The 25,580-nt window shown below is 41.4% G+C and overlaps 1 protein-coding gene across 1 annotated transcript in view; it reads right to left on the reverse strand.

Annotated features, from left to right (window-relative positions):
- Nucleotides 1–771: 771 nt before the first annotated feature.
- Nucleotides 772–25,580, reverse strand: part of LOC146650011 (uncharacterized) — a 41,494-nt gene continuing 16,685 nt past the window's right edge. The window contains exons 4-9 of the mRNA XM_085386042.1: nucleotides 25,263–25,421; nucleotides 14,768–14,905; nucleotides 13,518–13,660; nucleotides 6,690–6,860; nucleotides 6,422–6,530; nucleotides 772–4,867 (exon numbers count right to left, since the gene is read on the reverse strand). Coding sequence (XP_085242168.1) covers nucleotides 3,041–4,867; nucleotides 6,422–6,530; nucleotides 6,690–6,860; nucleotides 13,518–13,660; nucleotides 14,768–14,905; nucleotides 25,263–25,421 — 2,547 coding nt within the window. The 3' untranslated portion in view covers nucleotides 772–3,040. The remainder of the gene's footprint in view (nucleotides 4,868–6,421; nucleotides 6,531–6,689; nucleotides 6,861–13,517; nucleotides 13,661–14,767; nucleotides 14,906–25,262; nucleotides 25,422–25,580) is intronic.

A 25,580-nucleotide genomic window follows, 5' to 3' on the forward strand; every position in this document is an offset into this window, starting at 1 on the left:
CAGGGAAACAGAAGCCGAAAACACAGGCAGGTGTATGCTGGACAGAGGTGGAGGAATGGCTTTGAAAATAAGAAAGATGCTTTCAGTAAATTTCAAAGTCAGATGAGTGTCTGTAGGTTTTAAGCACATTCACAAAGCCTTATAAAGGACTCGCATGGCTAAAGTGTAAAGTTACACTTAACACATGAGTGATGCTTTAAGTAGTATTTTTTTTCTTTACAGTGGCTGCTACTATTTGAAAAGAGTTGCAGATATTCTAAGGATGTGACTTCACTTCTAAGGAGCTTTAAAGTGTCTTTTGGGCCCGTTGAATTGATTATTTTTTAGCATCAGGCCTCCCACTGCAAACACTTTTAACATATCATCTTCAGAGTATGTCAGGGTAGTGTTGACGGTTTTATATTTCTGCCCCCAAGTGGACAAAAAAAAAAATTCAGTTATTGCAGGAAGTTTTGTGGAAGCTTACTAAAAAATGCAATTATTGACATAAACTGTATATAAAAGATGGTTGCACCTATAGTGAACACTCATTTAAAAGCTAAATTACAGATTCATAATATTTCACTCAAAACTGAAGAACAAATGGCTGTTAGTGAAATCATCCACACAGAAAGACATTAACTGTTAAAAATTCTTCAATACTGTCGGCGCACACCTGACGATTAAAGCGGCAACCTTTAATGGCTCGACTCCCACCTGCACTAAAGTCTTGCAAGAGTGTCATGCACGGTGGAGAAAACACAACCAGACCAACGAGAATCAAGTCAAACATTGAACCTTTTATTAGCTAGGCTCATATTTAAAGTAGAAACCACACTACAAGTATTTCTTTCCCCTTTACAAAACTCATTATGTACACTACAGTGCTGACAGTTAAAAAGAACAGAAAACAAACAAACAAAGAAAAACTGGAGATAAATGAACTCTGTGAAAACAATTCTAGCCCCTGAAGACTTTTTGTTTTCAGCCATAACTTTTTTGTCACATTTCTACAAAAAAATAGAGAAGTTCCTGTCGTGTTTCTGTAACATCCAAAAGCCAAAAAGCGTATAAAGAGCGGCATAGCGCCTCACAACTGTTATCAAGTGCTTAATTATCACCTCGCTCTCCCCCAGAGCCATACAGTGAAGAGTTCTCACTGTGAACGTTGAGGCAAACTGACGACAAAAAGCTAAGGCGTTATCTGTCATTTTCCAAAATTTTTCAGGCTTGTGGTGAAACGAATCATTAAGGAAAAGAAACCCAAAAAACCTTCTGAACACTGCTGAACCCTCCGACCTCAGATGTTTGGAGAGCTTCCAGCGGCTTTAGACACCAATTTAAGGCTTTGCTCTGATTTTCCAGTTAAAACTAAGACCCCTTCACTGTATGTCTCTGGACCATCTAGTATTTCACAGTTAAGGACAGGCACTGGGGAAATGTGGGCTACATTAGCAATATCGATAGTAAAAAACAAAAAAGACAAAACAAAATCAAGACACCAACAAAGATACACAACTCTGTGACATGCACCGAGACAGACGAGTTTGACTCTCATGATCAGATATTTGGAGAAACATATATTCTTCATAGGCGCTGCTAAAAATTCCACATAAAATAATTTACTGTACTTTTAAACACTTCAGTCTGTGGTTCATAAATAAAACATTTCATAGACTCCACACTGTAGAGAAAGCAGACTTCAGGTAAATAGATAAATAGTGCTTTGGAAACGAGCTCTTGACAGCGTACCGTCTGTTTTCGAAGTGTAAATAAAAAAAAAATAAATAAAAAGTGAGCCTGAATGCACTGAAGTTACAGTCTTGGAAGAACCTGAAATTGCCCTGTGGATAATCTAATGGAATCTGCAAGTCTCGACTCAAAGTTTCCACAATAATACCAACTGCATTTTCACACGCACTAAAACTGCTGTGATGAGTCACGTTTGGGATGTCTTGGCTATGCTGCATCTGTATGATATTGCTCTTTGAATCCTAGCTCACAGTGAGCTGTCATCGTAGCTGCTTGTTAATAAAACACAGATCCGGTTAAGGGGATAAAAATCGAGGTTCAGGATGTGCCCTGAATGCGTTTTCCTGAGACTTCTGGAGGCCCTGGGTCGAGTTTGTTCACAAAACTTGTTCTCAAAATTAAGAAACCCTGGCACACATCCAGGAGACGGGCGAAAAACAAAAAGAAAAGCAGCAAAATTACACAAAGAGCCCACTGTGGCGTTAAGGGCAGCCAGCACAGGACAACCTCAGTACTTTGAAAAATGTGACTCTTAGTGGCCTGACTGAATGCAGTTCTACTGCATGCTGGAGCTCAGATAATGTTGAGTAGCATTAAAAAACTACAGCAACATTATAGCATTATAGCTCTAAATACAATATTAGGGAAAAGTACTGTGATAGACTGTATAGTGCAGTACAGTAATGAAGTGTAGGAACATTAAATCAATACACCAGCGGTGATCCATCATTATTTCAGAAACAGTCTTGGGCACGGAGAACATACGAGAAAAAAAAAGCCACAAAAATGGAAGCATTAGCTGCAAGTTTCACAAAAAGGCCACACTTACAACCTTTATTCTATATTTATATAAATATCTGACACAAGTCTGGAGAAATCTTCACTTCCTACATCTGACAGGCTCACAGATAATCTGATGTTTGAAAGGACTTATGCTCACTTCACTTAAAAACAAAACAAAAAAAACAGAGCCAGACAGCAGTTTGGCAGACGACAGGGCTCATTTGAGCCTGAATAATCTCTCCTTCAGAGTTCAGATGGCTAAAGGCCAAAGCTACCTGTAAATGAAAGGAATTCTCCATCACACTTTTTAACCTGTGCACGACCAAAGCATCTGTACAATCTAAGCCAGTTCAGTCCAGAGGTCTGGGTTATATCGAGTCCAACGCTGCTTGATAAACTATGATACTGTGTCTGCTTTCTCCCTCTTTAGTTATTTATTTTACATTGTTTTACAACAGCACAACCAAAATGAAACCTTATACGTATACAGTCATTTAAAAAGAGTTTCATTACGTACAAAAAACTACTATAAAATCTGCTTCGGCTCCTCTTCATGGTTTGGGGGTGGGGGGAAAACAGCAGGGCGAGGTTGAGGTGGTGGGTGAGGAGGAAGAGGGGGGGGAGGGGGGTGTGGGGAGGAGGATGGCGGTGGAGGAGGAGGTGGGTAAGGGAAAGACTGTGACAGGGAGAGCTGAACCTGCATGGATGCTGAGGTCTGGTATTGCGGTTGTAGGGGGTAAGCACCCGGCGGCTGCGAGAGGAAAGGCTGAGGGGGGAGGAAGGGGTGGGAGGTGAAGCCGGGATGCTGGGTGGGGAAGAAGGTTTTGGCGAACTGGTGTGGATGGGAAAGGTGAGGGGAGAGAGACTGGGTGTTAGTGAGGGGAGAGCTTAGAGGAGGGGAGGCCATTAGTGGGGGCTGGAAGTACGGCTGGGACTGTGTGGTGATATTTGGTTGGTGATGCAGGTGAAGCGGGCTCAGGTGGACCGAATGTGGCGGTGCTTTCTGGGTGAGAAAAGAGTTTAGCGTTTGAGGCTGTGTGGGAAGGGAAGGACTGGAGAGGGTGTTTTGGGGGAGCCCTGGAGGTCTGTGAGGGATGTGGGAATGCGGCAGGAGAGGGGAGAAAGAGAGGGGAAGCATCTGAGGGAGGGGAGGAGGTGGGAGATGCTGGGGTGTGTATTGCTGCATGTAGTTTCCTTGCCTCGAGGCGTCCTGTGGTGGATGTACTGGCAAATCCACGGATGTCCTGGAGTCTGAGTCTAAAGTGTGAGTCTGTGCCTCTGGGCGTGTTTGTGTCCGCATGTCGATCCCTGTGTAAGTCCATGTGTTGATTTCGGAGGGGTGTGTTTTTACATCCACAGTGGGCGACCCCTGTGACCACCCCTGTGTCTGTGTGTCTGTGACCGGGAGCGAGTCTTTGTCCTTCGGTTGATCTGACTCCGAGGAAGGAAGAGGCTGAGAAGAAGGAGGAAGCGTGGAGAGAAGAGATTCCACTGCAGGCTTGAGACTAGTCAGGGATGAAGAGGAAGCTGGCAGAGGGGAAGATGTGGACACCACAGCAGAGGAGGAGGAAGAAGAAGAGGTAGAAGATGGATGGGAAGCTGCAAAAGTCGAATGCAAGCTTGCGACAGGTGAAGGTGAAAACGCTGACGAGGTGGAAGACTTTGGGGATGATTTCGGAGAAGCTGAAGAGGAGGAACTTCTACTGGAAGACGTTGTTCTGCTGTCTAAGAGATGGTGGTGGTGGTGATGAGGTTTAGATAATATTTTGGGTTCTGTGTCCCGATCAAGAGGAAGGAAAGCAGGAGGGGACATAGTGCGAGGTGGAGGAGATTTATTCTTGCAGGCAGGGGCTGGAGATTCTGCCTTCACCTTTGCAGGAGGTGAATCCTGCCGTTTAGGCCCTCTTTCTTCAGCTGCCCTCTCCATCACCTCCTGTTTGTCTGAGTGTGCTGAGAGAGCAGGCTGGGATGGGGGAGGTGGATGCTGAAGGCAATCACTGTCCTCCTCCTTTCTGCCAGTTGGCAATGTCCTGCTTTCTGCCACCTCAACCTCAACATCCTCATCCTTTATCCTCTTCTTCTCATCCTCCTTTTCCCCCTCAAAAACCGATTCAGTCTCTTCCACTTTCAGCTCAACCTTCTCCTTCTGCTCCTCCTCCCCCCCTTCTCCCTTGTGGTACTGCAGGAGGCGGACATGCCATGCCAGGCTGCAGACAGCAGAAACTGTCTTGAACTGGTGGACCACATTGCGGGGGATGAAGTAGATGTCATCGTGGCACAGGCGGATGCGAGCATAACGAATGCCTTCCCGCCGCAGCTGGTTTAGTTTGGCGTCGTCCACCCACTGCACACACTGTACAGAGAGAGGGCGGGAAGACGGTTAAAAACGGAGGAGAGGAAGAAAATAGATGTCATAATACCATGAGAATAAGAATTTGAGCAGCAGAGGGCCATGCTGACTTAGATAAAGTAAACAAAAGGACATGCATCGCAAAACTGATTGAAAACACATTTACACGTCAGAATGAAAGTATTACTAACATTAGAAAACAAATTTATTTAAATTCTTTATTAAGATTTAAATTAGCCTACATCCTTCCAGTTGTCTGATATGCACTGCTTCACAGGACACTGAGAAAACCGGCTGCATGAAGTTAAAAGGCAGCAGCCTCTTGCTAACAATTCGAGAGTTGTTTTGGTTTCCTTTAAGGATGCCGAGCTGCATTGAAATGGTCTGCAGGCTTGTTCCAATCCCCGGGGGGGACATTTTGCTGACGCACGATTCAAAACTCACAGATTAAATAAATTCAAAATAGAATTCCTTTGCATAACGAGTCAGAACAGCAGCAGCAAGACAAAATCTTGTTCTCTGAAGTTGCTTTTGATCTCCTTGAGTGCAGGTTGTACTTATGCAGTCTGCACAAGGGGAGCTGGAGTCTCTTTATCTCAAAAAGGAAAAGAAGCTACACAGACTGCAAAATCAAAGCTGGCAGAAAGGACTAGAGGAACTTTAATGTGTTTTTTTAAATAATTTGTATTTTTGTCATTTTTTTAAAAATAGGTAAAAAAAAAAAGAGCAGTGTGTTTGTTGTTTTTGGTGAAGTTAGATTGTTTTGGCAGTAATTCATTAACTATACTGCTCAAATATTTATTTCACTTTAAATAAACATTTATCTTATGGGGGATTTTTCTGAAATTTAAATAAAATTCACATGATACATAAATAAATATGAAAAAACAGTTGGTGATCACAGAGGACGTCTGGCAGGGACCTGGATCGAGACTAGTGATATTTAACATTTAATTCTTCCTCCACGGAAAGATGTCTGCGGGTGCAGATGGACACAACAAGAAGCCTGGTTATTAATCACTTGGTGTGAGTTTCCTTCATTGATTTTGAGAAAAACAAATACCAGCAGCCAAAAAACAATCTGCATTTACAAGCAGCTAACTGTGAGGTGCAAAAGATCAGCATGGAAACAAACTAATCGAAAACTTCAAATGGCATCTGTGAACAGACTGACTATTAAAGCTTGTTGCTCGTTACTCGTTACTTAATAATCTACGTAACAAGGATTGCTAAGCAGATTAACCCGGAGAAATAAACTAAACTACATAAGCAAAAAATAAATACAGAAGAACTATAACTATAATTATTTACTATAGTAACACTTGTCTTTTCTTGTCTTAAGACAAACCTCTAGCTGAGGTTAAAATTGTCCACCGGGTGGCAGCATCCATCATCAGGTTTACACTCAGTTGATATTTTGGTAACACTTTATCCAATATGAGTTATTATAAAGGTCAATTTACTGGGAGTAATAGGAGTGAGTGAGCACAGGTGTGTGTGTGTGTGTGTGTGTGTGTGTGTGTGTGTGTGTGTGTGTGTGTGTGTGTAATGTAACACCTGAGACAGCGGGGGTTCATGTAAGTCCAACTGCAGCCTCTGAACTACATAAGGGAAATCACCAGCGTGGAAACACACAACATCTTTGGTTACACGAGGAGGCTCCAAGCTGAAAACGAGCAAGGGGGGAGGGAAGAGAGAAGGATTATATGATATCCGTCAGTGACTAAGCTGTGTAAATACAGAGCGTGTGTCACTTCCACACAGACGGCTGCTTACCAAACTGTCTGACATTTACAGCGTGCGCTACTGTCGCTTCAACGCCTACCTTTCTACGGAGCATACGGCCTTCAGCACCCCCACGGCCGCCGTGGTTTGGCGCTCGAAACCCTGTCCGATGTGATCGGCGTGGGCTCGCGTCCGATCCTCGAACAGCATCTCTCTGGGCTCGCTGGTCCTGGGTAGGGACTGAAGCAGGTTCTTCACCTCATTTGCGGAGCTAAGAGAAAAAGCAGAGTGAAAAAGTAGAAAAACACAGCGTGCCCACACAGTTTGTGTTTCTCACCCGTCTGCTTCCCTGCTGTCTAAATAAAGAAGGAAATGACTAAAGGTGAGTGGGATGCTCACTCTCCTAGGCTCTTTCTTTCCCGTCTGCTTTATAACAGCACAAAGAGACCTGCTGCTGTTGCTGTTGTATTATCAGCATCAGCTAAGACAGAGACAGAAGCATCTACAATAACAAATCAATCAGCCATAGGGATACACAGAGCGATACTGCCTTTAAATGATTTGTAAATAAGATGGATTTTACCACAATCAGCAACCAGTATTTATCTCGTCTAGTCTAAATTTTAAATGTTCAAATCCTGCCTGTCAAAGCGTTTACAACATATAATAAAGTAATAAAGACTGCTTTGTTTTTGGCTTTAAGGGGAAATAAATACAACAAAAATAATGAAATAAATAGATAAACGATTCAAACATTGACATTGAACCACAATTTTGCAATTGCCGCCTCTGTAACAGCCAGCGCTGATGTCATGTTATACTTTGTTCCTTATTAGTTGGCAAAGCTATGACTTGGCCTAGATGCTTGCAGGTCAAATTTAAGACCTTTTTAATAACACTTAGAACAAAATTTTACACCAAGCTTCACATCAGAAGTGAAAAATATGTTCTCTCCAAGTAAACACATTAATGTCAGTTCAAACAATTGTTATTCGTGAGCCATTTGTCATGAAAGTCACATCTTCCCTTTTCTAATGAGCACGCTGGCTAACAAAGCCGTCATCATAGTCGTCCCCAGTGTTTCCATCAGTGTGTGCAAGACGGGCAGCAGGCCAGGCCTAAGCACTGGGGGAATTTTTGTTTATTTTGGTTTGCATTTATTTTCTGGGGAAAATCTTTAATTGGCATCAGCACAAACTGTCCGTACACATATAAAAATATTCTGAAAGCTTTAGGTGAACAGGTGATCAATTACATTATGCTATCTAATTCTTTAGAGACCAAATAAATACATAAATAAATAAATAAAAGTGAAATATTTAAGATCCAATCAAATTTAAGATATTTTAAGGACCCATAGACATCTTGTCTTTACTTTTCCCTCATCTTATCCAGTGTAGCTGGATCTAATCTAAAAATCCTTATCCTTGATCCACATGCTGGAATTTTTGTCATAAATGAAAAGGTCATTTGTGTACGAGTATGGACACTTTTGCACTCGGCTTATTATTTTTCATATTGTTTCCTGTTAGAGATTTGTTTGTTTTTCAATTGAACTATACAGGTTACAGGTCACATTAAATGTGGGACACATTTTGAAATGATTTATTGTAGTCTCATTTTTAATAATCACAAAAATCTGGCATTTTAACAGGGTTGTCTACACTTTTCACATCCACTGTATACCTCAACTATTAAGCCAGAACGTGGAAACTTCACAGCCTGAGGGTAAGCCGATGTAAACTTAACGAACAAGCAGGCATGTTTGTTTTAAAAAGACTTACAAGAACAAACAGATCCCTAAAAACTGCGCGTTATTTAATGAAAGTGTCAGCGCTCACAGTTAAGTAGTCGATACGTTTAATGTTTGATAGAAGCAGGATGAAAAAGGCGTGTTTCAGCCTGTGGCTTCAGTGAGAGTTTCTGAAACATTTGTGGGTGTAACCCTCATCAAAGCACCATTCATGCTCAGTCTGGTTTCCACACCACACAGAATTTACCCATGTATTAATAACTCCTCCACTTTGATACATAACACACATATTAACAGTATAAAATACTGCAGATAATTTACATATTTGAGGTCATTTTATAAATGTAAGAATTTATTGCACTTCTCTGATTCACATGCAAGATGTAGTATGAACCAAAAGATGAAAGATAAAACAACAAACCCACAATGCGTCTACACAATTACTGCAGGCCTTCAACAGATATGTCAGATTTTCTAGCTCCGGATGCCCCCCCCACTCCCAAATCTAATCATTTTATTCAATTCAGTTTTATTTATATAGCGCCAGATCACAACAATAGTTGCCTCATGGTGCTTTATGGTTCCGTGTTTGCTGCCGGCATAATGCGTGTTTACAAATAAGTGTGAAAAATTGTAGATCTACAACATTCTCTCGCATAGAGCCCAAAAAACACAAGCTGCGTTTCAAGCAGTGTAACGGCAAAAGCTAGACGATGTACACATACGAAGTCTGCGCTTGGCTTCATGTGTGCAGACTGAAGAGCTGTGAAGGAAAAGCATAGGAATGAGCCGTGCTGCCAAACAATAGAAGTACTGCAGTCAGCTCACTGCTGGATCAGTGACTCACACTGGAGCTGCAGTCAAATTCAAACAAGAGTATAAACACACGCACAGAGTTTGCGAGAGAGTCCTTCGAGAGAGTAACACACACACACAGACAAGCTTCGAAACTACCCGTGCTGAATGCTGAATTGTGCGTTCATTCATTCAGAGATAAGAAGAGAGAGGCATGAGCTGGTGGAAGAGGAAGAAAGAAGCAGGGGAAAATAGTGCAGAGAGTGGATGGGGGTAGATGAAAAACACACACACACACACACACACACACACACACACACACACACACACACACACACACACACACACACAGAGCTCAGTGTGTCTGAGCTGACTGCAGGCTGACAGTAATAAATGTAAAACCAGGAAAGCTGGTAAGTGAAATTGTGAAAAGGGAGAGCGTAAAGGGAAGAGTGCTGAATGTGCACATCTTTGAAGCCTACCATCCGCTGCAAATCTTTAACTACATGTGAGGTCGTGTTATTCTCCCACCGTGTCTGCTGGTAGTGTGCACCAAAATGTCAGGAGAGATTCCTGCGCCTTTATTGCCAGTTAAAGCAGGACTGAGGGGTAGATGAGTAGAAGAGGGCGCAAGGAGATAATAGGGCTGGTGGGATAAAGAAGGAGGGAGGTGGGGAGTATGTGGATATAAAGGGAGAAAGCAATGGAGGAAAGCAATGCTCTCTGAACATACAAAAGCTGTTTTTTGTGTGTGTTAATTATATTGATTTTTGGCCAGGTTCTGCATTTAAAACTCAATTTAGCCCCAAAGTAATATGTGCCAAATGAAATTCATCAACAAAAGCACACAAATGTTGTTAATGGTTGTGTAACTCTATTCCGTAATATTTTGAAAAATGTAGATAATACCAGAATATATGATATATTAATAATTGGGATACCATTAGGGCTGAACGATATATCGCATTTGCGATAATATCGCGACATGATCAAGTGCAATTTTCTAACCGCAAAGGCTGCGATTATACTCTGGACATGTCCAAATTCATGGGCTGCATCCTCCTGAGGCCGCATTTGTAGACCGATTACGTCACAGCGACGCGCCGAAGGCTGTCCAAATTACTACCATATCCCAGAATTCATAGCGCGGCCCAGCCAAACTCCAGTTTCCAGCAATGGCGGCCGCTACTAAGTTTTAAAATTACTCATACTAATCTTTCTGGGTCACAAAATAAACTTTTAACATATTTTCAGGCGAGAAAGTAGTTGTGTAAACATCAAATATCTGCTCGGTTTATCAAGATATCCCATATTTGCAAAAGTGCTTCGACGTTTTCAGAGGCGTCTGCTACCCACCAGCTCGACAGCTAGCCGGGAGCTCGAGGGTTACTGATGAGGCCGAGAACGGCACAACTCCCGGCACATCATTTTCAGATCACCGCGGAGTTTCGCTGCTCGGGTTAAACGTAATATATAAGTCACTTAGACAACCTAAAAATGTTATTGTTGGGCTTTTTTCAGTGTTTTGTTTGTTCGTGAGTAAATCGGTTTGGCTGAGATTAAAGTTATTAGATTAGATAAAATAAAACTTTATTAATCCCCCGGGTGGGTTCCTCCTTGGTTTTCACACAGCTGACTAAACGTCAAACAGAAAACTTATTAAACAGAAGTATGAGACAGTCGAGAATTTACACCAGTGTCTGGTTATATTTTAGATAGCAAGAAGCAGACGGCCGAGTTTATTAAACTCCACCGAGACAGCGGTGACGCTAATCAGAACTAGACCGTCCAATTTCACGCCTTTAAATTTTAAAGGCGTGTTTGTGTGTGTGTTTATACAATTGCTATTATGTTTGCACTTTATGTGTAATGTTACTGACTGCAGAGATCAGTAAGATGTGTGTATTTTTTATTTATTAGTTTTATTTATTTTATATTATTTTTTAATTGAATGACTGTCTAGTAGTTCACAGATGTCGAAAAACTGAGTGTGGTAAAGCCACTGATTTTTTTTATGTATATTTCTGCAATCTGCACATTGTACTGACTTTCATTTTAATGTTTACACCAGGGTTCCTTGTCAGCACTTTATGCTCAGATGTTTGTAAGCTAAAAATAAACTATTGTGTATGTTCAAATATACTGTTGTGATTGAAGAAGTTAAATAAAAATGTCAGTCATCAATTCATGCATCACCTCATGTCATCATAACAGAGGTCTGTCTTCCAGGAAAGAACAGTTTAAAATTAATGTAATATAGTATTGGCCATACTATATGATGTATTGCTTGTCTTTGTTTAATAATACAGAAGACAAAGACCTTAAAAAATAATCGCATATCGCATCGCAATCGCAATATTGGGGCAAAAAATCGCAATTAGATTATTTTCCATAATCGTTCAGCCCTAGATACCATGTTTGAAAACTGATCATTTGTTATATTCTCTAGTGGTTTATTTATTTGGAGCATTTTAAGCCTTTATTTGACAGGAAAGTGAAGGGAAATGAAGGGACTGGTGGGTTGCCTTGTCAACCAGGTGAGGTTGACAAAGCAAAACCGATCAGGAACATGTATACAAAATCTAATAAAATATGAAAAAACAAAGGTAAAAGTTAATCTGGAGTAAAATGCAATTAAAAAAAAACTAATAAAACAATTTCAACTACACAACAAAAGCACAAATACAGATCAAAATGCAGTAAATGTGGTACTAAATGTAGTAAAAACAGCTCAGTAAATATCAGTGTAAGTATAGTAGACAGTGCAGAGCACATAAAGTGTGAAGTGCTTGAAATAAAAGGTTAACGTCACGTTAACATCCTTTTTTCTTTCAGAAGCGTTCTACCTCTGTCTCTTCGTTGCTAAGCTTTGCGGGTTTGATCAGCTCACGCTGGCTGTCACGCTCACATCACATTCTTCGTCAATCCTCTGTCTTTCTTCAAAATGGTGCTGGCCCCGGCTGCTGCTGCCGCTTCTACTATGCAATTACAGTAAATCTGTGTGAGCGTGGCGCCCTTTCACCAAGAGCTGAAATATTTTGGTTTATTTTCATCATCTGACCACTATAATCAAGCTGAATTCTCAGACTGAGAGTCTCAGCGCTGTCAGAAAGGCACAACAGTTTGACCTTTCCACTGAAACTACTGAGAAATAAAAAGCAGCGCCGCAAAGAGACAAGGACTCGCTGCAAACATCACGTCCTCCTCTCCTCCTCACTACTTCTCCATATTTCTTTTGACATGCTTTCTTTTTTGATGTCTCTTTTCTTATTCACACACTGACAGACATGAAAAACACCTGAGCTCCTGAGAACAGCAGCATGTGAAGTCCTCAATAAATCAACTTCAAGCAGAAAACAGAAGTCAAGAAGAAGCGGAAAACAGACTGTAATAGAAACTATCTGTGGAGGTAGCAAGGACAGAGAAATGAGGCCGGAGCTGCAAGGCGGGTGAAAGATTGAGAAATTTCCTACATGCAAGTCTGGTTTTATTTTTTATTTCCGTTAATTGAAAGGTTTCATTTGCCCCCCTCCAACATGTACTTTTAGTTTTACTAACTTTGGTCTAAACCCAGTGGACCATGAAAAGACAAAACACATTAATGTGTACCATAATATAGGAAATTTGGTGCACACAAATTGAAAAGCAGGCACACTTAACCTAATAATTAAAAATAGGACATCTCCTATGAACTAAAGGACTAAAGCTGCTAATAAAAGTGTGCTTAGTTGAAATCGGCGTGAAATCACAGACTTCTTCCAATAAAGAATCATCATCTTATCAACTGACTCATCTCTTAAGCTAAAAATCAACCAACCAACCGATGCCACCACTAATGACCTGAGACATGAGAGAGAAATAAATGAAGCGAGGCAGGAATGTGTGTGATGTGCATTGTCCCACGTTTGGCTGGCTGCCATGTGAAGTGGTGTCTGATGTAACGATGATCTCATCCTAGCGGTGAGCCACATACCGCTCCCATTCACACACACACACACACACACACACACACACGTTCTCTCTCATGGTCTCGCTCGCAGACATCATGCATTATGAGGCAGAGGCCGTGTTTGAGCAGCAGCGGCACAGGCAAGCAGAGAGGAGGGTAATCGTCTCATCTGGAGCAGCTCGGCTTCAACAAAGCTGCACGCTGCTTCAGATTGGAACGCTTTTTTAGCCTATAATCAGTCCTCATGGGCAGAACGGAGGGTACAGAGGCAAGCTGGCTCAATAAGTTACACAAACACACACCACCGAGGCTTGTAAACAACATTCATAAAGAGCGAAATCCCTCCTAATTCCATCTGTCTCACTGAACTGGAAACGTGAGTTGGCCTTATTTGTGCGCATCTGCAGTCTGCCGTTCACCGTTGGACTCACCGTTTTCTTTTAAAAGGAGACTTTGGTATATCAGCTACAGGTATCATCTGCTCTCCTGGTCTGACCCACATTATAGGACCGTCGTCGCTCTCTGTGGGACTCATCAGCCTCAGACTGGAAAACGTTCCCCATGGAAGAGTCCTCTGGAGCCAGACAGACAAGGAGGAAAAGAAGGAGGAGGGAAAGTGAAGACACAAGGGAATAAAAATCAAAGCATCGCCTTTTTAGTCGGCAACCAATTCATCAAGTGTTTTATTTAGCTCGTGTGCAAAAACTGCTCCCCTGGCAAAACTTGTCACTGGCACCCAGGATGATTCGGAGGGTGCTGAATCTGAGCCAAAGCCGTTCATAGACAGGAAACGCCAGAGGATGTGCGTCTTTTGATATTCAGCGTGCGACGCCACTCCTCCGCAGCGCGAGCAGGAGATTTGAAGTCTCAACATAGAACAGCAAACAGAAGACGAGCCTGTCACTCATGCATTTAAGGGACAGCAGTGAGTAAACGCAGCGTTTCGTGGTCTGCTCCTGCAGACAGAAACAACTTCCTGGACTAAAACAGGGAGCTGCGTCAATCGCTTGACATGCCTCTCATTTGCCAGCCACTGCTGAGAGTCTTAGGTGTTTTGTCTTGCAGTATTCTCCATCTGCTCGGTTTGGTGTTTCCAAATGATCAGCGGTGCAAATGCGTCAAAATAGTCTAGTTATTGAATGCAATATGAGACCATACATGTGGTACTAGGAAGTAAATAAGTAGAGTAAATAAATCCTACTTTAGAGTTCAGGGATGACACTATGTCAGCCAGCTGAACATCGTCACACAACAGCTTGACTAAGCGTGCACAATTTTACTAGAACAGATGATGTTTTCTTGGAACAAATAGTAGCACATTATGAAAATGAATGCTTTTAGAGCATGAGGCAATGAGCGATTAATAAGGATGTCTCAAGAGGATACTAAGGATGAGTATCTGGGCCGACCCAGCAAAGTTTTAATGGCTCTCTTCTGGCTAAAACAAAGAAGATTAAAATCCAGTTCCTAAAGTATTATTATTTTCTGTCGGCTACTTTTTTCTAAAAGGCATTTCACTGCATTCAGTTCAGGTCGGAGACAAACATTTTGCGGACTCACTTCCATATCCAGTTCAAGCTCAAATCTTATCTGTTTGTTTGAATCCTTCTGTCACGTTTTCCATTCAGTCATTCTGTCTTTGTCAGGATTACTGCCACGCTGCTGTCCCACCCAGACTCACCTTGAGGAAAGGTGACTCTTCCAGCATGCTGAGGAATTCTGGGAAATAATTGCCGACCTCCTCGTCCACAGCTCCCACCAGGCTAATCTGTCTCATGGCCCCAGCTCTGTATGTGCCATGACTGTAGGTTTTCTTCACCTGCAGCGGGAATATAACAAACACACGCACATACTCTGTGTTATGGTGAAGTGAGGTTGATTCCTGCTGCATAATTAATCATAAAGTGGGAGTTCAGTTCAGTGTTTAGCTAGAAGCATGCAAACGCTAATATTTAACATTCTCTTTCGTGTTGTGCACAGACACAGAGGTATTATAACGATAATCGAATTTTAAAACAAGTTTCCCTGGCAAACTGTAAATCACAGCTTTATTATTTCTCATCCAAAGGAGTGCAGTTCAAACAAACCATTTTCAATGTGATACACACCCACTGTTTATCATTTCACTCTCAAATCCAACTCAGAAGAAAACACATTCTCTCACTCTAACAATAAACATATCATGCAAAGTGATAAATGGAAACTAATAGTCAATAATCATCATCTGGGAAAGTTGTAGCACCTTCAACAAGCTCATTAAAGACCTCCCACTGTTGTAACAGGGGCTAGAGCAGCGTTCCCCAACCCCCGGATCACAGACCGGTACCGGTCCATGAGTTGTTTGGTACTGGGGCACGAGAGTTGAGGCTCCTGTGTGAAATTTATGGTTTTTAGGGTTTTTTTTTTATCAGTTTTTATCTTTTTTTTTATCATTTTTATTATTAAATCTGTTTCCCTGCATCGTTTCCCGTGTGCTATTATTAAGTCCTTTTATTTTTGGTACAGGTTTGTCAGACATAAACCGGTCCATGGTGCAAAAAAGGTTGGGGACCGCTGGTCTAGAGGATCTGAGTTCCTTTTTAACATACAACAGTTACCTGGTGACCAGTCCTACTAAAGAGCATTTCACCCACTTGTTTTGTTTTAATACCTTTTTTTAACACCTAAAATCATCTAACAATTTTTATGGAGGGAATTAATTGTGGTTATTTCCAGCTTAGTATAGTTGCCTGCTGGACTCTACTAGAGTAACTCTGTATAGTCTATAGTTAAAACAAACATGAATGGGTGCCAGTTTAGCTCACAGGTGGAGCAGGTGACCATATGCCACAAGCCTAAATGCTTCAAATCCAAGGCCCTGTGCTACGTGTCTTCCCCCAGTCATCCTCTCTCCCTACTTTCCAGTCTGCTCTCCACTGCACTCTGATAAAAGCATAAAGCTCCAAAAACTACTTGTTCATCATAAACTGGGTATTAGTTCATCCACTACGTGAAATAAACAATTTAATTTCCTTTAAGCCAGCTTTTCCCTGATTGGTTGCCCCTTGCAAACAGAAGGTGTGAAGAACAGGTGGGTGGGATTTATGTGCTCAAAGACAGACCATTTGCCAGACACTATATTAGGCATTTAGTGTCTGGCAAAGACATCATAAACAGCTAAAAGTGATAAACAAATGACAGGAAGCAAAATAATATAATGGTCCCTTTCTCCCTCCTACAGCAAGTGTTATATGATGATATTATTTATATTAAATATAATATTATTCATGCCAATTTGGAAACACACGAAAATCTGAATTGGAGGCAGAGATCCGCATAGAAGCTGTGCATCATTACTGGGTGTCAAAATAGACACTGTGTGTGTGTTGGTGCCTTCTTTTGATGTTTCTGCTCCAGTGATGTGACTCAACGCTGTTTGCTGCTTTTCACTTGGCTGACAGAGCATCGCGCCTGTGTGACTGTGTGTCTCTAACCCGCCTCTCATACCCTTGGCCCTCAGCAGTGCCTTTTGTGTGTGCATGTGCGCGCAGTACGTGCAGCATGTGGCCTGCATGCGGTACTCTTGGCTGATCGCGATGCATGTGTGTCTGTGCGCACGCCAAATCCTTGGCTGCACGCCTCCAGTGAGTCACCACTTGACAACGAGGCAGAGATAAAGGGAGAGAGAAGGGAAGAGAGGCAGACCAGAGGGAGGAAAGAGACCGAGAGAGAGCGAGAGAGGATACACAAGAGAGAAAGGATGAGGGGAAGAGAGACAGATGGAGAGAAAAATGTGTAAAGAAGAGGAAGAGAAAGTTTGGGAAGACAAGCTGTGAAATGCAAGCGAGACAAAAATGAGAAAAATATCTAACTGTGACTCAGATGAAGATCAGAGCACATTGTAGGATTAATAAATGCAGAAATCCTCGTAATTCCAAAGGGTCGAAGAAAAAAAAAAAAAAAGGAGGGAGGGGTGTTGATGAGGAGAGATGAGTGAAGGTTTGAAAAGATGGGAGGAGGGAAGTGAAGGGGAAGTAATGAAGATGTAAACACTAAATTGTAAAAGGACTGAAGGGGAGGGTGTTTAGCAGCTCCCAGGTGCCTTTTTATATGTAAGGTACCAGATCCCCAACAGTAGCTTAGAAGACTGTGAATGCTGGCAGCTTCAGTATGTAGAACATGTTTTTTACTCAGTAAAGGAAACAACATGTCTACCTTAATAATTCCTTGTAAATTGGTCCAAACACTTGTGATGAACAGATGTTTACAGCTTTTAATTCTATATTAAACTAGCAAAAATAAATCAGTGTATCATCCATAGTCATGCCGAGCCACGTGGCTGTTTGTTCACGGTTTAATATCCTCATAAGATGACACTGGCTAAAAGCTTGACATACTGACTCCATAAAGACATATAAAGACAACTTTAAATAGTCTCACTGAGTCAGTGACCTAGTTACACAGAAGGGGATGTGTTGATTCCAACACCATCGGGCTTACAAGTAATTCCTGGCTTCCACAATGTTTCTTAGCCACAGTGTGTGCATGTATTTTTGTAGTGTGTGTGTGTTCTTTTTTTTCTACATGATTATAAGTGTTTGCGCTTATGAGTCTCTATTTTTGTGCGCGTGTGTTTACACGTGCGTAACTTAACACCTGACTAAACCCCCATGTTGTTTGCAAAGACAATATTCTCTCACTATCACAAGAGGATTATTAGGAAACGCGACCTGTGACTCAAATGAACGGATAAATTTAACACCCACTGGTACTGACACACACACACACACACACACACACACACACACACACACACACACACACACACACACACACACACACACACACACACACACACACACACACACACACACACACACACCTTTTCTATTTCAAGTGAAGGCAAACAGAAGGAAACAGGAAATTTGACAGACTTCCTCTGAGCTACAGTGTTCAAGATGCTCCATTCCTTTCTCTTCTCTGCGTACGTGCTTGTAAACACTGACTTCACTTGGTGTTTTACTCGCCTTACCCATTTTTTTCCCCCCTCTCATCTCCGTCAGCCTCTCCATCTCCTCCTCTGCCTCCTTCCTTCATAATGCTAACATCCCTGGTGGGAAGCCTATTAGATCAATCCTCTCTCCTTCCTGCTCTCCTTTCCGCCTCTGGCTCCCTCACTTGTTAATTCTGTAACAAGCTTCTCTTTCCTTCATCAACTCATCTTTGACCTTCTCCTGCTGAGTTCATGTCATACCATCATCTCACTAATCTGTCCAACCTCTCCCTCACCCCCGCATATCTCTTAAATTCTTTTCTCCCTCTCATCCAATTCTCTCGCTGATCATTATGTCCAGCCAGACTGCAGAGTGCTAGGTTTATTAGTCTATTTCCGTACATGCGTCACAACAAAGCTTCTGGCTGCTGACTGGTGCCTCAAACACAATTGGACATGCTTCTCTTTAACAATCTCCCACTTGGCTCGGCTACAAAGAGAGAGACGTGAATGAATGCACATCCACACTTCAATTAAAAATAATGTAATGGTCCCTTTCCGCCTCCTTTGTTATTGCTGATGAATTCTTGTAAGTTAAAGCGACACCACACTGATGCTAAGCCAACTTCTAGGTACACTGTGGAGGCTGAGCGTGGCAGCGTTTCCTTCAGGTCAGTGAGCGTCAAAAGCCTGGAGCAAGGTGCCTACACAGGATGAGGCTTTAGCTAGAATCAGATGAGCTACACATGCCGATAACCGGCATTCGATGTAGCTATAGGATTCTCAATTTAGAGATTTGAATAATCAGGGGTTTTTTGTTTTGTTTGTTTGTTATTTTTAATATGAGAAAAATTAACCATCTTAGCCTAGGGGCACAACATCTCTCAAAAAGAAAGCACCTAGAGAAATATCTATGTTAGTCTAAGCACAGCAGCTGGACTCAAAATTATAGGCAAAAATAACAAACAAAAAAATTTGTTTGTGGTGTTTTTTACGAGACTAAATGATCTCAGCTCGTTTGTTTACCATCCTTCTCACTCACAGCAGTTCTTATCGTGCTTCACCTATTTATTGCAGGTTTAGCAAATTTGTCACAACTTTTCATACTAAATTGTCACCTAATTTATTCACGCCAGTCTCAATTTCGCCTACTGTGGAGGTCAGAGGACTTCAGCAAATAGAGAGAAGAAAACGCACTGTCATCCTGTCTTTTCAGTTACGATGACTCATTTTACTGAAGTCTGTGGCTAAGTCAAGAAGCTATTGAAATATAGTAAAAAGCTGATGGTGTAGTCAATGTGAAATACCTACAAACTGCTGTTAACCTCCTCTATGCAATATTGGGTCCCAGGCAGGTCCAGAGAGTCACATGGGAAAAATGTGCATTACCCAACTAGTTGGGAGCTACTGGCAGAGTGGTAGTAAAACTTCAAAAAGTGTGACATAAACCAGAAACAACTAAAAGTTGTGCCTTGACTCTACTCCCAGCACATATCAAAAGGAGCAATGTTTACTTTGAAAACAAACAGTTTCTGGTTTCTGTCATACTTTTCAGTTTTACTACAGCTCGGAGAGTACCTGGTGAGTAATAGCGGTAGAACAGAGACTACCAGCAGCCTCCTGCAACTACTCACCAGCGGGTTGGGGAATACGTCTTAGAGAGCCAGCTAAATGGTAGTATTGTCCTGAAAGACTGGGCTCGCCACTCAGACAAACCCTCAGCACTGATATAGGATTTTTGACCCCCCCACCACAAAGTCTCATCTTTTCAAACTGTTGCAACATCTTCCTCTGTATAATCGGAATTTCTGAGCTCTTGACCAGTATTTGCTTTGAACTATACAGTATTTGTTTGCATTAAGTTGTAAGCTGCCCTTACTTACTTACTGTACAGTCTCTTATTTTATATGTTCTTTACTTTTGTGTGAATCTGCAAGCTCCATCTGCCTGTCACTTTGATGCTGAATTTCCCTAATGAAGGACAATAAAGGATATTTCTATTCTAGTCAATGATTTTACACATTTATAAAGTACTGGGCTTCTTTTTCCCCCACTCTGACCCATAAACCTGCTGGCTTTTACTTCATTTACATATGAGGCATTGCTGTGAATGTTTTTCTGCAGTGATAAAGCATTAACACAAGCACATTATGAGCACAGATTAATAAAATATTAAAAAGCTGCATTGTGCTGTTTCGCCTCGTTTTAATCTTTTGACGACGTACCGACATCATTGCTCTCAGTGACTAAAAGGAGAAAGACCAAATTACCTCAGCGTCCTAGCACACCACGTATTGACTGTTGGACTGTACTTGCCCTGAGAAAATGGAGAGCTGTAATCTTCCATAATTCTTACCGGTACTGAAAATGGCTTTAGACAGGTGCTGAATACAAAATACAGGCACGCAGCCTGAGCAGCAGCAAAGCAACTTCGGTGCCTGCGGTCACATTGTGAGCATAACAAACATCCTCTCTTACACGCTATTCATTATCAATTGCTATAGGTACGCAAGTAACTTCGTGGAGAAGTGTATGGGTGATTGTGTCTCATACTGTGGGAGATAAATTTGAGCACAAACAAAGAAGAAAAGATTGCAAGCGGCGGCAATTTGCTTTGCTCTCCTTTCTGCACACACCAAACAAAAAGCAGCGGTCCAGTCATTTATGGCTCGATAACAGAAACATGGAGGAGAGAGATAAAAGAGAGACAGACTAACACAGCGGGAGGGAGAGAAATGGGGATGATACAACATTAATCTCTGTATATATATATGTGTGTGTGTGTGTGTGTGTACTTGTTCCTGTGTATTTACTATCAGTATGCATGCTCACATCTGTCTGTCTGTGTGTGTGTGTGTGTGTGTGTGTGTGTGTGTGTGTGTGTGTGTGTGTGTGTGTACACTTGTTCCTGTGTATTTACTATCAGTATGCGTGCTCACATCTGTCTGTGTGTGTGTGTGTGTGTGTGTGTGTGTGTGTGTGTGTGTGTGTGTGGACTGTAAGTGTACTTCCCAAGGTCACTGCCGAGAGCTTGGAGGGAGGGGAAAAAAAATTAACAAGACCAGTGGACAATGACGTTAGCCCTGCAAGGAACATTACTCTTAAAGGGACAGCACGGGACACAGGTTTGCAGGGAAATTTAGACAAAAATTACACATTAAGGATGTTTCATGCTTTCATTTCAACTGGATTTAATTGATTCACAGTCATGCTGAGATCAAGGTGTTCCTGTGGAGGCAAAACTGTCCAAAAACAGAAGGAAATACAGGGAGAAAACATTATGAATATTCCACACAAAAGAAGAAAACAGCCAGAAGGAGAGCATTAGAACGCACAAACTGATCTACCCCCTGTAGTACACCACACACACTCTTTACAAGAGTATGGTAACCAATCCTGGCTGTACTCACATTGAAAAAGAGCAGGCGGTATCTCAGTACAAAGCCACTCAGGAGGTTTGAGGCAACAAAAAGCTTTTCATTAGTGAACTATAGACATGGGACAACTTGAAATGAAAAGGTCTAGCTTTGTCACTGTGCCCAGAGGAGACAATCCATCCCAGCAACACACCTACATAAACAGTTCTAGTTTTTCCCGCTGTCCTCAAAAGTGTTGTGGGTCGAAAAGTGGTCAGGAGGTTTGAGAAGAAAAGCACCTTTTTGTTGATGGAGGTGAGTCTCCAACCTGCTTTACCGTGAAGCCACCACCTGGCTGACAGCAGTCATTTCTCAGAGTCTTTAACTCGACTTCTTCCCTCTCATCCCTTCGCTGCCATTTCTGTCACATTTCTTATATAAAATTCTCTCTTTCTCATCTATTTTAGACTATGCTTCATGCAGCCTCTTGTGTTATATGCTTTTAATAGTCTCTTCCCTCTCTAACAAGTATGTCCACTTGCTTTGAACGTTGATATCTCAAGATTAAGAAGCGTCAGAGTAACAGCCACGTCCAAACGTGTGCTGCACACAACGCTGATGTCGTTGATAATGTTGTCATTAAGTCTGCGAAATCAGACATCAGTTTAATGCCAAAAGCCGTTTTAATTCTGAACAGATGGAAGCAGATGACTCGACCAGATGGTTAAAGCCACAACAATACAACTTTTTCATGTTCACAGCAGCCATCCAGTCTTTTCATTTAATCATTACGTTTCCCTCCCCATCATCACATCACCTTCTTCCCTTACTTTCTATATTTACCACCAGGGAGAACTGGAACAAGTTGACGACAAATATCTGAAAACTTGGCAGTTTTTTGTTTTTTTTAAATAGTTTGTTTTTTTTAAAGGTACTGGGAAACAATATGTGGAATAATAGCAGCAAGTGTAGTGGCATAATACTTAAAGACAATTAAAGCCAGCATTTTTTAAAAACAGATGCAATACTTCAAGCTTTTCTAAGCACCTCAAATCCAGTCAACTTACTCTTTACACTAAACTCAAGATGAATGAATTTCACTTGTCAACTCTGCATTGAAAATGTCTTCAGAATGTTAATTCTGAGCCTGAAAAGTTATCTTTGCAAATTGTGACAGCTGCCAACTGCTCTAGCAAAGCTAATCACCCAAGATCCACAAACGCTGACGCGTTCATCTTTAGGCTAGCATTAGGGATTGTTGATAAAAAAAAGAGCTGGGAGCTACTTGTTGCCTTAGTAGGCCATATTCTAAATGGGTGAAATGGTTAGCATCGTCATCCTGGTCGCAAGAAGGCTCTGGGTTCAGTCCACCTGGCACGCAATGGCCTTTCTGTGTGGAGTCACGTGTTTTCCAGGTACTCCAGCTCCCTTTCACAGTAAAGACATGCACGATAGGTTAATATCTGGTGATTCTAAACTGGCAGCAGGTTTGGATGTGTCTGTGTGTTTTTCCCAGTGACATCTGGGAGAGGCTCCAGTCCCCCGACCCATGACACCAAGGTGGATAAGGAGTTAGGAAAAATCAGTGGAATGTAAATAAATTTAATATTCATCTGAGGGGAAAAGAAAAGAGGAACTCTGCGCAGTTGATGCGTACAGCTGGGTTTCCACTAAGAAGGTTTTTAGTGCAGAGGGGTAGTGGATGTTAATAGAGAACTATGCATCTATAACTGTGCTGCCTGACTGATAAAAGCTTCATGCACCACAGGTCTCTGACAGTCTGATAATTCCCCATTTAAAGCTGAATAAGAGAGAAGTGTTGTTCCATTCTTTTCAAAGCAGCGCCCACTCAGTGTTAAATGTCCATTTTATACATCTCAACCTTAATATTTTATTTAAAAATTAAGGTGTACTGTGATTAAAGTGCAGACTTTCAGCTTTAATTAAAGGGGTTTAACAAAAATGTTCACATTAACAGCTTAAGGAATTACATTCATTTTTAAACACAGTATCCCATTTTCAAGAGAAGCTTCATGGCAAAGCAGGGCCAGTTCCTGTTCCCTTGTTATCATAAGCTGAATGCATAAAAGCTCTGGAGCTGATTCCAAGTGTTGAACTTGCATTCATGTCAGAAGGAGCCCATCATTGAGTTGCGGGGGGAAAAAAACCCCAAACTTGAGCAGCTGCCAAATCAACAATATGGTGCACTCTTAAAAAAAAATAAAACAAAACACTGCACCGGTCAGCTCAGCAACACCAAAGGCCTGAACATACTGCACACCACAAGTGCTATCTGTCAACCTAGTAGACACACCGATGGTATCACTTTCAAAATCTTCCATTAGCTTGTTCTTGAGTTATCACAGTCAAGTTTTCATTTCAGTTTTCAATTTAAAAATCCCAGGTGATTTCCTTCTTGAATTATTGTATTCACAAGATTATAAATCTCTAAGTTTTGATCTCCCGAGATTTTAGTTGACACCCTTACTAACTGAACTTAGGTGCCCTAGCAGGGTGACAACAATACCCCATCAGCCTTTTTACAGCAAAGAAAAAAAATCAAGAGACAAAAAAGAATATGTTCTTTTTTCCCTGCTGTGGATGTGATATAACAGTAAAATGCTTTGGATCTGTGTTTTGTTTTGTTTTTCTTCAGGGTTTTTTTTGTTTTGTTTTTTTTCCAAAAATAATTTAATAATTTCCTTTTTTTTTCAGTTTTCAGAGTCTAAGTTGGTTCAGAAATTTCTGGTATCATAACTTCTCTAATTCCTGTCTTCAAATCTTTAGATCAATAGAGGTACCTGTATAAAAAACCCCAACAACAACAACAACAACAAAAAACTGCTGCATTTGAGGACTGTAACACCAACTTGGTCCATTTCAGTTTCCTGAAGTTGGTATAAAGTGAACTAATGAATAATTCAGACTGAACTGCACACGGCATTACTTCTGAAAGCCATCTCGCTTAACTTTTAAGTGTAAAACTTCACACACTACCGTATATCTGTTAAAGACATTATACTAAAAATAATTCCTACAATTCTTATTGAATTTTACTCGCACTCGTGAAACAAAAAAGGTTGAGCCTTCATAAACAGCCCTTGTATTTACTTCTACAGTGACAGAAAAATTGCTATTACTGCTAAGAAAATGTTTTATGCAAACCTTGAGGAAAACAATATTTATACAAAAGTCACTTCAAGATTAACTCCGATTAAGAAAAGCAAAGCACTGAAGTGTAGAGGAAACACAGAGCTGTAGCTTCTCAGGTCAAACGCCATTTGTTAAAAACAACTGTTTTTCATGCATCGCACCACAGAAAGCAACATAATGCATTTAAGCCAGAAACAAAAGTGTGTGTATGTTTATACATTTGCATATACAACATGACAAAAGGCCTCCACCTCTTCTTGCAACTGTTGCATGGACAGTCCTAGCATGACATCATCTATCCTGGCCTTCACATTGCATCCTCAATTTACCCTGCATCACACAACCTTCTAAGTGTATACTACATATCCCTTATTTCCTGTCTTCATAGACGGTTGTAACACCCAGACTGATGCAAACGACAGACAGTAACATGGAAGCATGTGGCCTTTTCCATTTGATGCTTTTGAGCTTTTATTTTTCATGTTTGAAAGCTTGACATTTGTTTTTTGCTCTCTGGGGAAACTGCTTCAAAACTGCACAAGCAGCAGCAAAAACGGTGTAAATCAGAAAAGCAACTAGTCAGCATGGTTGCAGAACTGTCTGTATCAGTTCCAATAATATCCAAGCCACAGCACACATACAGCACCACATCTATTACACCACTCTTCCCCTTTATGTGCCTGTGTTCGACTGACCTGAGAGTAGAAATTAGCCATAGTCGTGGTTTCTATGTCTTTCTTTCCAATTATTTCCATTTTCACCGGAGCCGACGGAAACTTGGTTGAGAAGTAGTCCAAAAAGTCCGGCAGGTACTTGGCTTCTCCGTGGACGATTCCCATGACATAACGAGCAGCCTGCAAAACAGTCAGCAGTTTTAATTTAGATCAAGATGATGGTTTAGGAAAAGGATTTTAAATTACTAGTCTAAGAGTTTAAGTATAAATGAGGGATGCACCAATCCAATTCATTTGATCACAGATATGCTACAAATACCCACAGTACTGATCTGATAC

This window comes from Rhamphochromis longiceps, linkage group LG17, assembly GCF_057381845.1.
Source record: "Rhamphochromis longiceps isolate RC_006_pf linkage group LG17, R_longiceps_female_GT1.1, whole genome shotgun sequence".
Classification (NCBI taxonomy): Eukaryota; Metazoa; Chordata; class Actinopteri; order Cichliformes; family Cichlidae; genus Rhamphochromis; species Rhamphochromis longiceps.